The 14,432-nt window shown below is 49.9% G+C and overlaps 1 protein-coding gene across 1 annotated transcript in view; it reads left to right on the top strand.

Annotated features, from left to right (window-relative positions):
* BRWD1 (bromodomain and WD repeat domain containing 1) overlaps window positions 1-14,432 on the top strand; it is a 246,097-nt gene that overhangs the window by 69,099 nt on the left and 162,566 nt on the right. The window contains exons 5-7 of the mRNA XM_075334977.1: window positions 8,308-8,455; window positions 10,143-10,241; window positions 10,331-10,491. Coding sequence (XP_075191092.1) covers window positions 8,308-8,455; window positions 10,143-10,241; window positions 10,331-10,491 — 408 coding nt within the window. The remainder of the gene's footprint in view (window positions 1-8,307; window positions 8,456-10,142; window positions 10,242-10,330; window positions 10,492-14,432) is intronic.

Raw genomic sequence — 14,432 nt, forward strand, 5'->3', positions numbered from 1 at the left:
GACATTCTGTCTCACGGTTACAGGATAGAGCTCTGCTCTCGTCCTCCGACTCGTTTCTTCAAAACATCTCCGCCCCCCCAGCGAGCCGATGCACTTTTTCAGGCGGTGAACACTCTGAAGCCTCGATGTCACAAGGAGACTTCCTAGCATCAATTGACATCAAGGATGCTTACCTCCATGTGCCGATCGCACCCGAGCTTCAACGCTTTCTGCGTTTCGCCATCAGGGACGAACACTTCAGTTCGTGGCACTGCCATTCGGCCTGGCGACAGCCTCACGGATCTTCACCAAGGTCATGGCAGCAGTGGTGGCGGTCCTACAAGGGCCACTTGGTGATCACTTACCTAGACGATCTTCTAGTCAAGACACCCTCCTGGGTGGCATGTCAACACAACCTGACCATTGCTCTGGAGACTCTCCAGGGGTTCGGGTGGATCATCAAATTTCCAAGGTTAAAACTGACACCGACCCAATCACTGACTTGCCTCGGGATGGAGTTTCATACTCTCTCAGCGATAGTGAAGCTTCCGCTGCATAGTCAGCGTTCACTACAGACAGGGGTGCAATCTCTCCTTCGGGCCCAGTCACCCCTTGAGGCGCCTCATGCACTTTCTAAGGAAGATGGTGGCAGCAAGGGAGGCAGTTCCCTTGCGCAGTTTCGTCTGCGTCCAATTCTATCGGACACCGCAAATGGGACAGGAGGTCGACGTCCCTAGACAAGAACGTCTCTCTTTCCCTTGCGGCAAAACTTCTCTTCAGTGGTGTCTTCTCTCCACTTCCTGGGCGGAGGAAAAATCCTCCCGGCCCCCAGCTGAGGCTGTGGTCACGACGGACGCGAGTCTGTCAGGGTGGGGAGCGGTCTTCCTCCACCACTCGGCTCAGGGAACCTGGACTCCGACAGAGTCCTCCCTTCAGATCAATGTTCTGGAGATAAGGGCAGTGGATCTAGCCCTAAAGGTGTTCCAGCGGTGGCTGGAGGGCAGGCAGATCCGAATTAAGTTGGACAACGCCACGGCGGTTGCGTACATCAACCACCAGGGCGGCACACGCGCAGTCGTCAAGCCTTCCGAGCAGTTCGGCGGATTCGGCTGTGGGCGGAAGCCACAGCCTCCACCATCTCCGCAGTTCACATCCCGGGCGTCGAAAACGGGGAAGCAGATTTTCTCAGTCGCCAGGGCATGGACGCAGGGGAATGGTCTCTTCACCCGGACGTGTTTCTAGAGATCTGTTGCCGCTGGGGAATGCCGGACGTCGATCTAATGGCGTCTCGGCACAACAACAAAGTCCCGGCATTCATGGCTCGGTCCAAGGATCACAGAGCTCTGGCGGCAGACGCGCTAGTTCACGACTGGTCGCAGTTTCGACTGCCTTATGTTTTTCCTCCTCTGGCACTACTGCCCAGAGTGTTACGCAAGATCAGGTCAGACTGTCGCCGCGCCATCCTCGTTGCTCCAGACTGGCCGAGGTGATTGTGGTACCCGGATCTGTGGCACCTCACGGTGGGTCAACCGTGGACACTCCCAGACCGACCAGACTTGCTGCCTCAAGGTCCATATTTCCTTCTGAATTCTGCGGCTCTAAACCTGACTGTGTGGCCATGGAGTTCTGGCTCCTAGCGTCATCAGGGATATCTCCAGATGTCATTGCCACCATGAGACAGGCCAGGAAACCAACGTCCGCCAAGATCTATCACAGGACTTGGAGGATTTTCTTATCCTGGTGCTCTGATCAGGGTTTTACTCCCTGGCCGTTTGCCTTGCCCACTTTTCTTTCTTTCCTTCAATCCGGAATGGACAAGGGCTTGTCTCTCGGCTCTCTCAAGGGACAAGTATCGGCGCTTTCCGGTCCCACCTTACAAGCGTCCGTTAACACCCTCGGATCTTAACAGGGTGCTGACGACTCTTCAGAAGCCACTTTCGAGCCGATGCGGGATCTCTCTATCTCGCCTTTCGCAAAGGATGGCCTTCCTAGTGGCAGTCACATCTCTCAGAAGAGTGTCTCAGCTAGCAGCGCTGTCATGCAAAGCCCCCTTCCTGGTGTTTCACCAGGATAGGGTGGTTCTACGTCCGGTCCCGGACTTTCTCCCTAAGGTATCCCCGTTTCATCTCAATCAGGATATCGTCTTACCCTCTTTGGGTCCGCATCCAGTTCACCAAGGTGAAAAGGATTTGCATTTATTAGATCTGGTGAGAGCACTCCGGCTCTACATTTCTCGCACGGCGCCCCTGCGCCGGTCTGATGCGCTCTTGTCCTTATCGCGGGCCAGAGTAAGGAATTTCAGGTTTTCAAGTCAACCTTGGCTCGGTGGATCAAGGAACCGATTCTTGAAGCCTACCGTTCTTTTAGGCTTCCGATTCCTGCAGGGCTGAAGGCCCATTCTACCAGAGCCGTCGGTGTCCTGGGCATTGCGACACCAGGCTACGGCTCGGCAGGTGTGTCAGGCGGCTACCTGGTCGAGTCTGCACACTTTCACGAAACACTATCAGGTGCATGCCGATGATTCGGCAGATGCCAGCCTAGGTAGGCGACTCCTTCAGGCGGCAGTTGCCCACCTGTAAGAGGGGGCCGTTTTTCGGCTCTTTTATCGAGGTATTCTTTTACCCACCCAGGGATTGCTTTTGGACATCCCAATTGTCTGGGTCTCCCAATGGAGCGACAAAGAAGGGAATTTTGTTTACTTACCGTAAATTCCTTTTCTTCTAGCTCCTATTGGGAGATCCAGCACCCGCCCCTGTTCCCTTCGGGCTGTTGTTCTTTTGTGTACACATGTTGTTCATGTTGAATTGTTCTCTTGGTTCATGGTTTCAGTTCTCCGAACATCCTTCGGATTGAATTTACCCTAGACCAATTTATAAGTTTCCTCCTTCCTGCTTTGGCACCAAAACTGATGAGCCCGTGATGCATGGGAGGGTGTATAGCAGAGGGGAGGGGTTACACTTTTTAACCCCTTAGTGACGGAGCTAATTTTCACCTTAATGACCAGACCAAATTTTGCAATTCTGACCAGTGTCACTTCATGAGGTTATAACTCTGGAACGCTTCAACGGATCCCGGTGATTCTGAGATTGTTTTTTCGTCACATATTGGACTTCATGTTAGTACCAAATTTAGGACAATATTTTTTGCGTTTATTGAAGAAAAAAATTGAATATTGGCAAAAATTTTGAAAATTTAGCAATTTTCAACTTTTGAATTTTTATACCGTTAAACCAGAGATTTCTGTGACACAAAATAGTTAATAAATAACATTTCCCACATGTCTACTTTACATCAGCACAATTTTGGAAACAAAATTTTTTTTTGTTAGGAAGTTAGAGGGGTTCAAAGTTTATCAGCAATTTCTCATTTTTACATCAAAATTTACAAAACCAGTTTTTTAGGGACCACATCACATTTGAAGTGACTTCAATAGGCCTAGATGACAGAAAATACCCAAAAGTGACACCATTCTAAAAACTGCACCCCCCAAAGTACTCAAAACCACATTCAAGAAGTTTATTAACCCTTCAGGTGCTTCACATGAACAAAAGCAATGTGGAATGAAAAAAAGCAAAAATTAAATTTTACCTAAAAATGTTGCTCTAACCCAAATTTATTCACTTTTAGAAGAACTAACACAACAAAATGGACCCCAAAACTTGTTCCCCACTTTCTTATGAGTGCGCCGATACCCCACATGTGGTCAGAAACCTCTGTTTGGATAAATGGGAGGGCTCGGAACAGAAGGAGCAATATTTGAATTTTGGAAAGCAAATTTGGCTGAAATAGATTGCGGGCACCATGTTGCATTTACAGGTCCGCTAAGGTACCTAAACAGAAGAAACCCCTCACAAGTGACACCATTTTGGAAACTAGACCCCTCAAGGCTTCTATCTAGGGGTATAGTGAGCATTTTAGATCCACAGGTACTTCACAGATTTTGTTAACGTTACGTTGTCATATTGAAAATTTTAATAATTTTCTCAAAAATGTTGCTTTAGCATCAATTTTCTCACTTTTTCAAGAGGTAATTCCAAAAATTTGACCTCAAGGTTTGTTAACCACTTTTTTATGAGCGCGGTGATACCTCACATGTGGTCTGAAACCTTTGTTTGGACAAATGGGAGGGCTTGGAACGAAAGGAGCAATATTTGAATTTTGGAAAGGAAATTTGGCTGAAAAAGATTGCGGGCACCATGTCACATTTGGAGGACCCCTAAGGTACCTAAACAGCAGAAACCCCACACAAGTGACCCCATTTTGGAAACTAGGCCCCTCAAGGAATTTATCTAGATGTTTGGTGAGTACCCTGAACCCCCAGGTGCTTCACAGAATTTTATAACGTTGAGCCATGAAAAAAAAAAAAAAAACATTTTACCACAAAATTGTTATTTCAACCAGGTAGCTTTTTTTTTACAAGAGTAAAAGGAAAAAATTCAGCATAACATTTATTGTGCAATTTCTCCTGAGTTTGGCGATACCTTATATGTGGTGGAAATCAACTGTTTGGGCGCATGGCAGGGCTCGGAAGGGAAGGAGTGCCATTTGACTGCAAAATTGGCTGGAATCAATAGCGGACGCCAGGTTGCATTTGGAGAGCCCCTGAGGTGCCTAAACAGTGGAGGTCCCCCACAAGTGACTCCATTCTGGAAACAAGACACCTCAAGGCTTTTATCTAGGTGTATAGTGAGCAGTATGAATCCACGAATACTTCACAGAATTTGATAAGCTTAGGTTGCCATATTGAAAATTTTCATTTTTTTCACAAAAATGTTGCTTCAGCATCAAATTTCTCACTTTTTCAAGAGACAACAACAAACCGTGGACCCAACAGATTGTTATCCAATGTCTTATGAGCACAGGGATACCCCACATGTGGCCAAAAACCTCTGTTTGGATAAATGGGAGGGCTTGGAATGGAAGCAGCACCATTTGAATTCTGGAAAAGTTGAAATAAATTGCGGGCACCATGTCACATTTGCAGGGCCCCTTGGGTACCTATACATTAGAATCCCCCACAAGTGACCCCATTTTGGAAACTGGATTTTATTCAGGAGTATAATAAGCATTTTGAATCCACAGGTACTTCACAAAAATGTTGCTGTAGCAACCAATGTCTCACTTTTAGGCTATGTGGCCATGAGCCAGCGACACGGCGTCTAGTACACAGTGTCAGCCTCCTGCAGAGATGTGAGTTGTCCACGGGAGAACGCAGCTGCCCATGCCCACGATTTGGGTTCAGGCTGCTGTGGAGCTCTATGCTACCTGCAGAGAACACTCATCTCCGCAGCATAAATTGACATGCTGAGGCTCGGGAAGCTGCGCCACAGGTCAGTTTATGTGGCGGAGAAAAGAAGCACATTGGGCAAGCACATTGGGCATGGGATTTCTAAAAATCCTTCCACTGTGCTTCTACTGCACAATGCAGCGTTATGGACGCAGGGAAAACACTCTGCGCCCAAAACGCTGCAAATCCTGATTGTGGGCGCACAGCCTAAAATGCTACAATGGATGAATGGATACATGTCAAACATATATAACGTCCCACCCCCTGCATATTCTAAGCTGGCGCCCTTTAGTGCCTTTCATGTGGCACTAAAGGGTGCCTAGCCTTGTATTTAGCCCCCCAAAAAAATAATAATTAAAATAAACGACGTGGGGTCCCCCCCATTTTTGATAGCCAGCTAGGGTAAAGCAGACAGCTGTAGCCTGCAAACCACAGCTGACAGCTTCACCTTGTCTGGTGATCAATTTGGAGGGCTCCCCAGGCGTTTTTTTAAAAAAAAAAAAACGTGGGGTCCCCCCCAAATTAGATCACCAGCCAAGGTGAAGCGGACAGCTGGGGTCTGGTATTCTCAGGGTGGGAAGAGCCATGGTTATTGGACTCTTCCCAGCCTAAAAATAGCAGGCCGCAGCCGCCCCAGAAGTGGCGCATCCATTAGATGCGCCAATCCTGGCGCTTCGCCCCAGCTCATCCCGCGCCCTGGTGCGGTGGCAGACGGGGTAATATATGGGGTTGATACCAGCTGTAATGTCACCTGGCATCAAGCCCTGGGGTTAGTGATGTCACGGCATCTAAACAGATACCCGACATCACTAACCCAGTCAAGTAATAGACAAAAAAAAAAAGACAAAAAAAAATTTATTTGAAAAAAAAACTCCCCGAAACATTCCTCTTTCCCCAATTTATTGAAAATAAAGAAATTACGGTCGCTGTAATCCGCTGTAATCCGTGAGGTCCCACGCCGACTCTGGATCTTCTAGAATATGGGGGGCACGTTCAGGGAACATATCCCCCATTTTCTGGAAGAGCAAGCTCTCCATGAGCAGTGTGGGTGCAGTAATCTGAGAATACTGCACTCACACTGCCCCGGTCCAACTTAGGGCAGAGTGACCTGCAGTAACCTCATTCCAGAATATGAGGGGCACGCTCACAGAACGTACCCCCCATTTTCTGGAACAGCAGTCTCTCCATGTGAGGACCACACTCCTCACATGGAGAGACTGCTGATTACTGCACTCACTCTCCCCCGGTCCACAGTGGAGCAGCCTGTGCATCAGTGACGTCAGCGTCCCTGCAAGACTGACGTCGCTGATGCACAGGCTGCTCCACTGTGGACCGGGGGAGGAATCCAGCTGACAGCCGCTGTCTGCGCATGCGCCGTCAGCATTCAAGAAGGAGGCGGCGTGATCGCGGGACGGATCACCAGACAGGTAACGTATGACCGGGGGCTGGGGGGCTGGGGGGGGGTGATGGGGGGTGACCTAGTGGGACCTGGGGACACCTTTCTGCCGCATGTGACGTGTCACATGCGGCAGAAAGAGCAGAATGAATGCGGGGGAGGGGGGGTGGCTCTGGAGACCCGGAGGGGGCTCCGGTGACCAGAGGGCTCCGGTGGACCGGAGGAGGGGTCAGGGGGAGGACATTTCCCTCCGATCTGAAATGTTTGATCATTTCAGATCGGAGGGAAATGAATGCAGAGCCGGCGGCGGCAGTTTTCAGCGCGCGTCGGCGCCATCTTGCACGCTCCGGAGGGGGGCTCTGAAGAACTGGAGGGGGCTCCAGGGACCAAAGAGCTCCGGTGGACCGGAGGAGAGGTCAGGAGGGGGACATTTCCCTCCGATCTGAAATGTTTGATCATTTCAGATCGGAGGGAAATGAATGCGGCGGCAGCAGCTTTCAGCGCGCCGGCGCCATCTTGCAAGGTCTGGAGAACCGGAGGGGGCTCCGGTGACCAGACAGCTCCGGTGGACCGGAGCAGGGATCAGGGGGAGGACATTTCCCTCCGATCTGAAATGTTTGATCATTTCAGATCGGAGGGAAATGAATGCAGAGCCGGCGGCGGCGGGAGTTTTCGCCGCGCGTCGGCGCCATTTTGGATGTCCGGGGGGGGGGGTGGGGGGTGGGGGGTGATTTTCTCCGGTACCGGGGGCTTTGGGGGCACTAGGGGCTTATATTTCTTTATCATCTGACATGTTTGATCATGTCAGATGAGAAAGAAATTAGTAGTATTTGCCATTTTTTTTTTTTTTAATGTTGTCGCCGGTATACGGTGTATACCGGCGATCACATTATCGGGGAACAAAAAAAACACCCCGATTCATAATCTTGGGGGTCTCAGCTACCCCCGGTAGCTGAAACCCCCGAGATTTTTCGTCACTGGGGGGCGCTACAACCTTTTTCCGGCCTGACGTCTCAAGACGTCGGAACAGAATAAGTACCCTGTTTTTCCGACGTCTTGAGACGTTAGGCCGTCGCTATGGGGTTAAAGTGTAATACTTTGTGTGGCCTCCGGAGGCAGAAGCTATACACCCAATTGTCTGGGTCTCCCAATAGGAGCTAGAAGAAAAGGAATTTACGGTAAGTAAACAAAATTCCCTTCTTTAATGCTTATTGAATGCAAACCTTTCTTTTGTAAAGTAATCCATTTTCTCAAATTTTACTTGCAAGTGCAGTGGGCGTACACTGCACTTCCAGGTCTTGTGCCTGTCTCCCTGTTTTCCTGCCCGGCTTTCAGTCTTTGACAGATCACTTATTTCTCTTCTAAACTTCTCAACTCCAAATCCCCTTATCAGAGGTGGGTGGGTGATGGGATGACTACGGACAATGATTTAGCGACTGTGCAGCACCTTGGGCAGCAGAGAAGAGATAAGGAATCTGTCAAGTTAGACTGAAAGCAGGCGGGGAAATAAAGAGACAGGCAGGAGCTGGAAGTGAAGTGTCAGCCCACTGCACGTGCAATTAAAACTTGAGATAAACCAGTATTTTTTTTAATCTAACTTCTTTCATGTAGTGGTTATTGCTGTCTACTATTCAATGTTTTGCAGGTTTCCGCCAACACATCTGTTACTTACGACCATTTGCTGAGGATCTGTCAGGGTCTGACATACTTCGTAGATAGGAACGCTCCCGTCACTGTATCACGATCAAGCTCTTTACTTGGAATTGCCAACAAGCCATTCTGCATGGAAAAAGGTACAAATGTCACCTGTGTATCTATGGTTTACATTGAAGAGATAAAACTATGCTCTCCAAAACGACTTCATATAGTTTGCTACATAATCCTGACTTGGCTCTGGAAAATGTGTGGTTAGCAGCACTTTATGACCATACAGCCTCCTATGCTTATACATCTGCTATAGAAACACGACAATTAACCCTTCTGTACTATGCTGCCACCCTGGTGGGTTTAGTAGTCACCTCTAAACACCAGAGGACACTTAGGTGATGGGTTTCTTTACTATAAGATCTCTGTTCTGCATCTGCAGGTTGTTTAAGGCTTATTCTAGTCTTAAATGGGTGGCAAGTTTCCAAAGTAAGGAGCGCAGCGCTTACAAGCTGTTTGCTATACGGAATGTTAAATCTGCTATGTAGCTGACCAGATTTAATGTCTGGCTATCTTCAGTGCCCCTGTGCTCCTCTGATACTATAGCCTGGAAGACTGCACAGTTTTTGAACGTTTCCAGACAATTAGATTCTCTCATCTCTGGGCATCACAGACTTGGCCCTATCTTGGATCTCTTCATACCTAACCGACCAAACTTTCAGCGTCTCCCACTCTCACTCCACCTCCTCATCCCACCCTCTATCTTTTGGTGTCCCCCAAGGCTCAGTTCTTGGACCCCTGCAGTTCTCCATCTACACCTTCGGCCTGGGACAGCTGAGTCCCACGGCTTTCAGTATCCTCTCTATGCCAATGATACTCAAATCTACCTCTCTGGACCTGACATCTCCTCCCTACTAACCAGAATCCCACAATGTCTCTGCTATTTCATCCTTCTTCTCTGCACGATTTCTAAAGCTTAACATGGACAAAACAGAATTCATTCTTGCCTCCTCATTCAACTCCTCCACCAAGCCTGTCCATCAAAGTTGATGGCTGCTCACTCTCCCCAGTCTCACAAGCTCGTTGCCCTGGAGTAACCCTCGACTCTGCTCTATCCTTCAAGCCACACATCCAAGCCCTCTTCACCTCACGCTGAGTACAACTCAAAAATATTTCCCGGATCCGTGCTTTCCTTACCCAAGAATCAGCAAAAACATTAGTACATGCCCTCCTCTCCCTCCTCAACTACTGCAACCTCCTGCTCTCTGGCCTCCCTTCCAACACTCTTGCACCCCTCCAATCTATCCTGAACTCTGCAGCCCACTTAATCCACCTCTGCCCTCGCTATTGCCCAGCCTCACCACTCTGCCAATCCCTTCACTGGCTTCCCATTGCCCAATTCAAAAGATTAACCATGACCTACAAAGCCATCCACAACCTGTCTCCTCCTTACATCTGTGACCTAGTCTCCTGGTACCTACCTGCACGCAACCTCAGATCCTCACAAGATCTCCTTCTCTACTGATTGATGGATAACACCTTAAATATCAAGGGGTTGTAGATTTGGCTTTCAAGCTGAGAACGATATTTTTCAGGCTTCGGCACACTCCTCTGCCCACCATTCACTTCCAGAAGGTAGGGGTGGCATGTCTGTGCTGACGTCCCGTCATCAGACCATTGCTTTGGAGGACACGGATGACTGGACGTCACTAGTGAATTACACTGAAGGTGCCAGTGGCATTGGGTTACCACTTAGTGCTGGATGAAGAGGACAACTTACGGCTTTATATTCATATTGCAGTTTAGTTTGTTAACCCAAACAATATTTATTCTTAGGTTACAGAAATTCTCAGTGGAACCACAAAATATTTGCTACTCTTCAAAGAGGGAGACCCCCAGAAGTGCCTATCAACATGAGGAAACCTCCAAATATTGGTGTGTTGTGTTTGGGGACTTTTTTTTATTTTTTTGTTTGTCGTCGTATATTAGTGTACTTTATAACTGTTTTGTTTTGTGCATTTCAGTGAATGTGCAACATGGCAAACACTTAACGGGGGCGGTGTGCTTCAACTCCGCGTTTCCAGTTACGATGTACCAGCAGATCAAGATGCACAAGAGGATTCTCGGCCACCTCTCCTCAGTGTACTGCGTCGCTTTTGATCGCACTGGTCAAAGGATTTTCACTGTAAGTAGATTGTAGGCCTGCGAGCAGACACCTCTGTATTGTGACTGTGAGATCTGCGGCACAGCGCATAGGAGCTCTCTGCACTCCACCAATCAGGACTAGAACAATCGCGGTCACAGGAGGTAGCAGCCGTTCTGGAGCTCACACATGTCCTGGCTACTTAATAAATTGCATATTCCCTGCTCTCCACGCCCATGATCCCGCCCACCTCTTTCCACTGAAGCCGGTGCTGAGAAGTGGACGGGATTATGGTCACAGTGATCACCCGACCGCTGGCTTTGAGCACCTGCTGGGGATGGATCCCCCACTGGGCCCCTGACAGTCTCTCCTCCAGCATACAGCACATATGCTGTATGTTCCATCCATCAGGAGAGGGGAGAAATGCTGAGCACAGCCATCCCCTACCTACACTCACTGCTCTGGAGCCTTGCAGGAGTAAGCCCCGCCCACCGGCACTAAGCCCCGCCCACCGTCACGGAGCTGCTGTGGAGTCTCAGGCCTGTGCAGGGAGTGCTGCAGAAATATGAGAGACTTCGAGGAGTTTGCATCCCTCTCTCCTGCACTGCCATTGCTCTGTAGTCGGCAGTAGCAGGAGGCTCCAGAGGAACACAATGCAACCTGAAGTGAGTACTGGAGCTCCCTGAATGATGACTCCAGCCCCACTGCCCTCTTCTATCCTCCTGTTGCCTCTCACAGTTGTAATGTCCTGCCCCCTCCCCCACAGCTGCACTGTCTTGACCCTTCCACCACTACCCTCTTCTATCCTATTTGCCTCTCACAGCTGCACTCTCCTGCCCCCTCCCCCACAGCTGCACTCTCCTGCCCCCTCCCCCACAGCTGCACTCTCCTTCCCCCTCCCCCACAGCTGCACTCTCCTGCCCCCTCCCCCACAGCTGCACTCTCCTGCCCCCTCCCCCACAGCTGCACTCTCCTGCCCCCTCCCCCACAGCTGCACTCTCCTGCCCCCTCCCCCACAGCTGCACTCTCCTGCCCCCTCCCCCACAGCTGCACTCTCCTGCCCCCTCCCCCACAGCTGCACTCTCCTGCCCCCTCCCCCACAGCTGCACTCTCCTGCCCCCTCCCCCACAGCTGCACTCTCCTGCCCCCTCCCCCACAGCTTTGTAACTGATGATATCCCTCACCGCTGTCCTGTGATGGTGGTCGGATCTTTTCATCTTCATGGTTTTCTGTCAGACATCCAACTTTCTTACTACTTTGTTTATACAGTGTGTACAAAATGCTCACATATACAATATATAAAGAGAAATCTAGTGTATATGGCTGCATTTGTGGGAATGTGTACACGTGTGGCATTTTTAAAATGCAGATACTAAAAAAGCAGAATTAATACTAAAAGGGCCAAAACACACTCTTAAAAATACCAAAACTCGTGTACCATTAAAAAAAACCTACCATTTTTAGATGCAACATGAATATAGCACAAACATAATGTACAGAAAAAAGATGGATAAGGCTATATACCAGGATGGGGGACAAAGATACAAGCATGGGATGGGAAAGCTGGGTGCTGAGGGAAAGAGGCTCTTTCCCATGCTTTGCTATACATTTTTTCCCTCGGCACCCAGCTTTCCCATGCTCTGATATCCCTCAGAACCCAGATTTGATATATTCTGATATCTATCTTGTCCTCAGCGTCCAGCTGATGCTGAGTGCTGAGGCACCCACCCATGCTCTTCTATACATCTTTCTCTTAGCAGTCAACTTTCCTATGTTTTGCTATACATCTTTCCCTCACCACCCAGCTTTCCCATGCTCTGATATCAAGGGCAAGCTAGGTGCTGAGGGAAAGTTGTATAGCAGAGCATTGGAAACCTGGGTGCTGAGGACCAGATGGATATCAGAACATGGAAAGCTGGGTACTGAGGGGAAAAAGGGATATTGGAGCATGGGAAAGTTGGGTGCTGAGGGAAAGAGCCAAATGTCAGCGTAATCATCCTGTACCCCAAGGGGGGGCCCCGGTCCTAATTTTGCATCGGGGCCCATCGATCTCTAGTTATGCCATTGATAACAATGTCAAGCAGGTAACATCGCTGTATGAAGTTACCTGCTTGCCTGTGAATAGTAGAGAGCAGAGCGCTCCTAAGTGCACGCTGCGCTGCAAATGAATAAAGTGTAGTAAAGCCCCCTGCATAGTAACGCGATCGTCACGGGGTCTACGGGTCTGCCGGCCACAACTAGCAGTTAAGCGAAAACACAGAACAGAGGAAAGGTGGGAAGAATCTTTTTTTTTTTTGTTTGTGTGTGTGTGTATGTCAAGAACGGGGAACTAGGATGAGGACTGGAGACATTACTACTTGGGCACAATGCTGCAAGGATGGGCGCAATGCTGGGTACATTACTACTGGGCACAAGAAAGAGAAAAACATTTTTCTTTGTCGCTCCATTGGGAGACCCAGACAATTGGGTGTATAGCTTCTGCCTCTGGAGGCCACACAAAGTATTACACTTTTAAAAAAGTGTAACCCCTCCCCTCTGCCTAAACACCCTCCAGTGGACCACAGGCTCTTCAGTTTTTATGCTTTGTGTGGAAGGAGGCACACATCCAACTCGGTGATCCCCTACTTGGACGATCTCCTAGTCAGGGCTCCTTCTCGGGTGGCGTGTCAACGAAGTCTTACCGTCACTCTGGCGACTCTCCAGCAGTTCGGGTGGATCGTCAATTTCCCGAAATCCAAGTTGACGCCGACCCAATTACTGACTTACCTCGGGATGGAGTTTCATACCCAGCAAGCGTTAGTCAAGCTACCGCGCGACAAACAGCTTTCTCTGCAGGCGGGGGTGCAATCGCTTCTTCGGAGTCAGTCACACCCCTTAAGGCGCCTTATGCACTTCCTGGGGAAGATGGTGGCAGCTATGGAGGCAGTGCCGTTCGCGCAATTCCATCTACGGCCACTCCAATGGGAAATTCTTCGCAAATGGGACAAGAGTGCGGCTTCCCTCGACAAGAACATCTCTCTCTCTCTCACTTGCAACCAAAACATCACTTCAGTGGTGGCTCCTACCCACATCTCTGTCTCGGGGACAATCCTTCCTACCCCCAACCTGGGCCGTGGTCACCACGGACGCGAGTCTGTCAGGTTGGGGAGCGGTTTTTCTCCACCACAGGGCTCAAGGAACCTGGACTCCAATAGAATCGTCCCTTCAGATCAATATCCTGGAGATAAGGGCAGTATATCTAGCCCTATTGGCTTTCCATCGGTGGCTGGAGGGCAGGCAGATCCGAATCCAGTCGGACAACGCCACTGCCGTCGCCTACATCAACCACCAAGGTGGCACTCGCAGTCGTCAAGCCTTCCAGGAAGTCCGGCGGATTCTGCAGTGGGTGGAAGTCACAGGCTCTACCATCTCCGCAGTTCACATCCCGGGCGTAGAAAACTGGGAAGCAGATTTTCTCAGTCGTCAGGGCATGGACGCGGGGGAATGGTCTCTTCACCCAGACGTGTTTCGAGAGATCTGTCGCCGCTGGGGAACGCCGGACGTCGATCTCATGGCGTCACGACACAACAAGGTCCCGGCCTTCATGGCGCGGTCTCAGGATCACAAAGCTCTGGCAGCGGACGCTTTGGTCCAGGATTGGTCGCAGTTTCGACTGCCATATGTGTTTCCCCCTCTGGCAATGCTGCCAGGGTACTACGCAAGATCCGGTCCGACTGCCGTCGCGCCATTCTCGTCGCTCCAGACTGGTCGAGGCGGTCGTGGTATCCGGATCTGTGGCATCTCACGGTGGGTCAACCGTGGGCACTTCCAGACCGCCCAGACTTGCTGTCACAAGGGCCGTTTTTCCATCTGAATTCTGTGGCGTTCAACCTGACTGTGTGGCCATTGAGTCCTGGCTCCTAGCGTCTTCAGGGTTATCTCAGGATGTCATTGCCACCATGAGACAAGCCAGGAAGCCAACGTCCGCCAAGATCTATTACAGG

Source organism: Anomaloglossus baeobatrachus, chromosome 2 (genome assembly GCF_048569485.1).
Source record: "Anomaloglossus baeobatrachus isolate aAnoBae1 chromosome 2, aAnoBae1.hap1, whole genome shotgun sequence".
NCBI lineage: Eukaryota > Metazoa > Chordata > Amphibia > Anura > Aromobatidae > Anomaloglossus > Anomaloglossus baeobatrachus.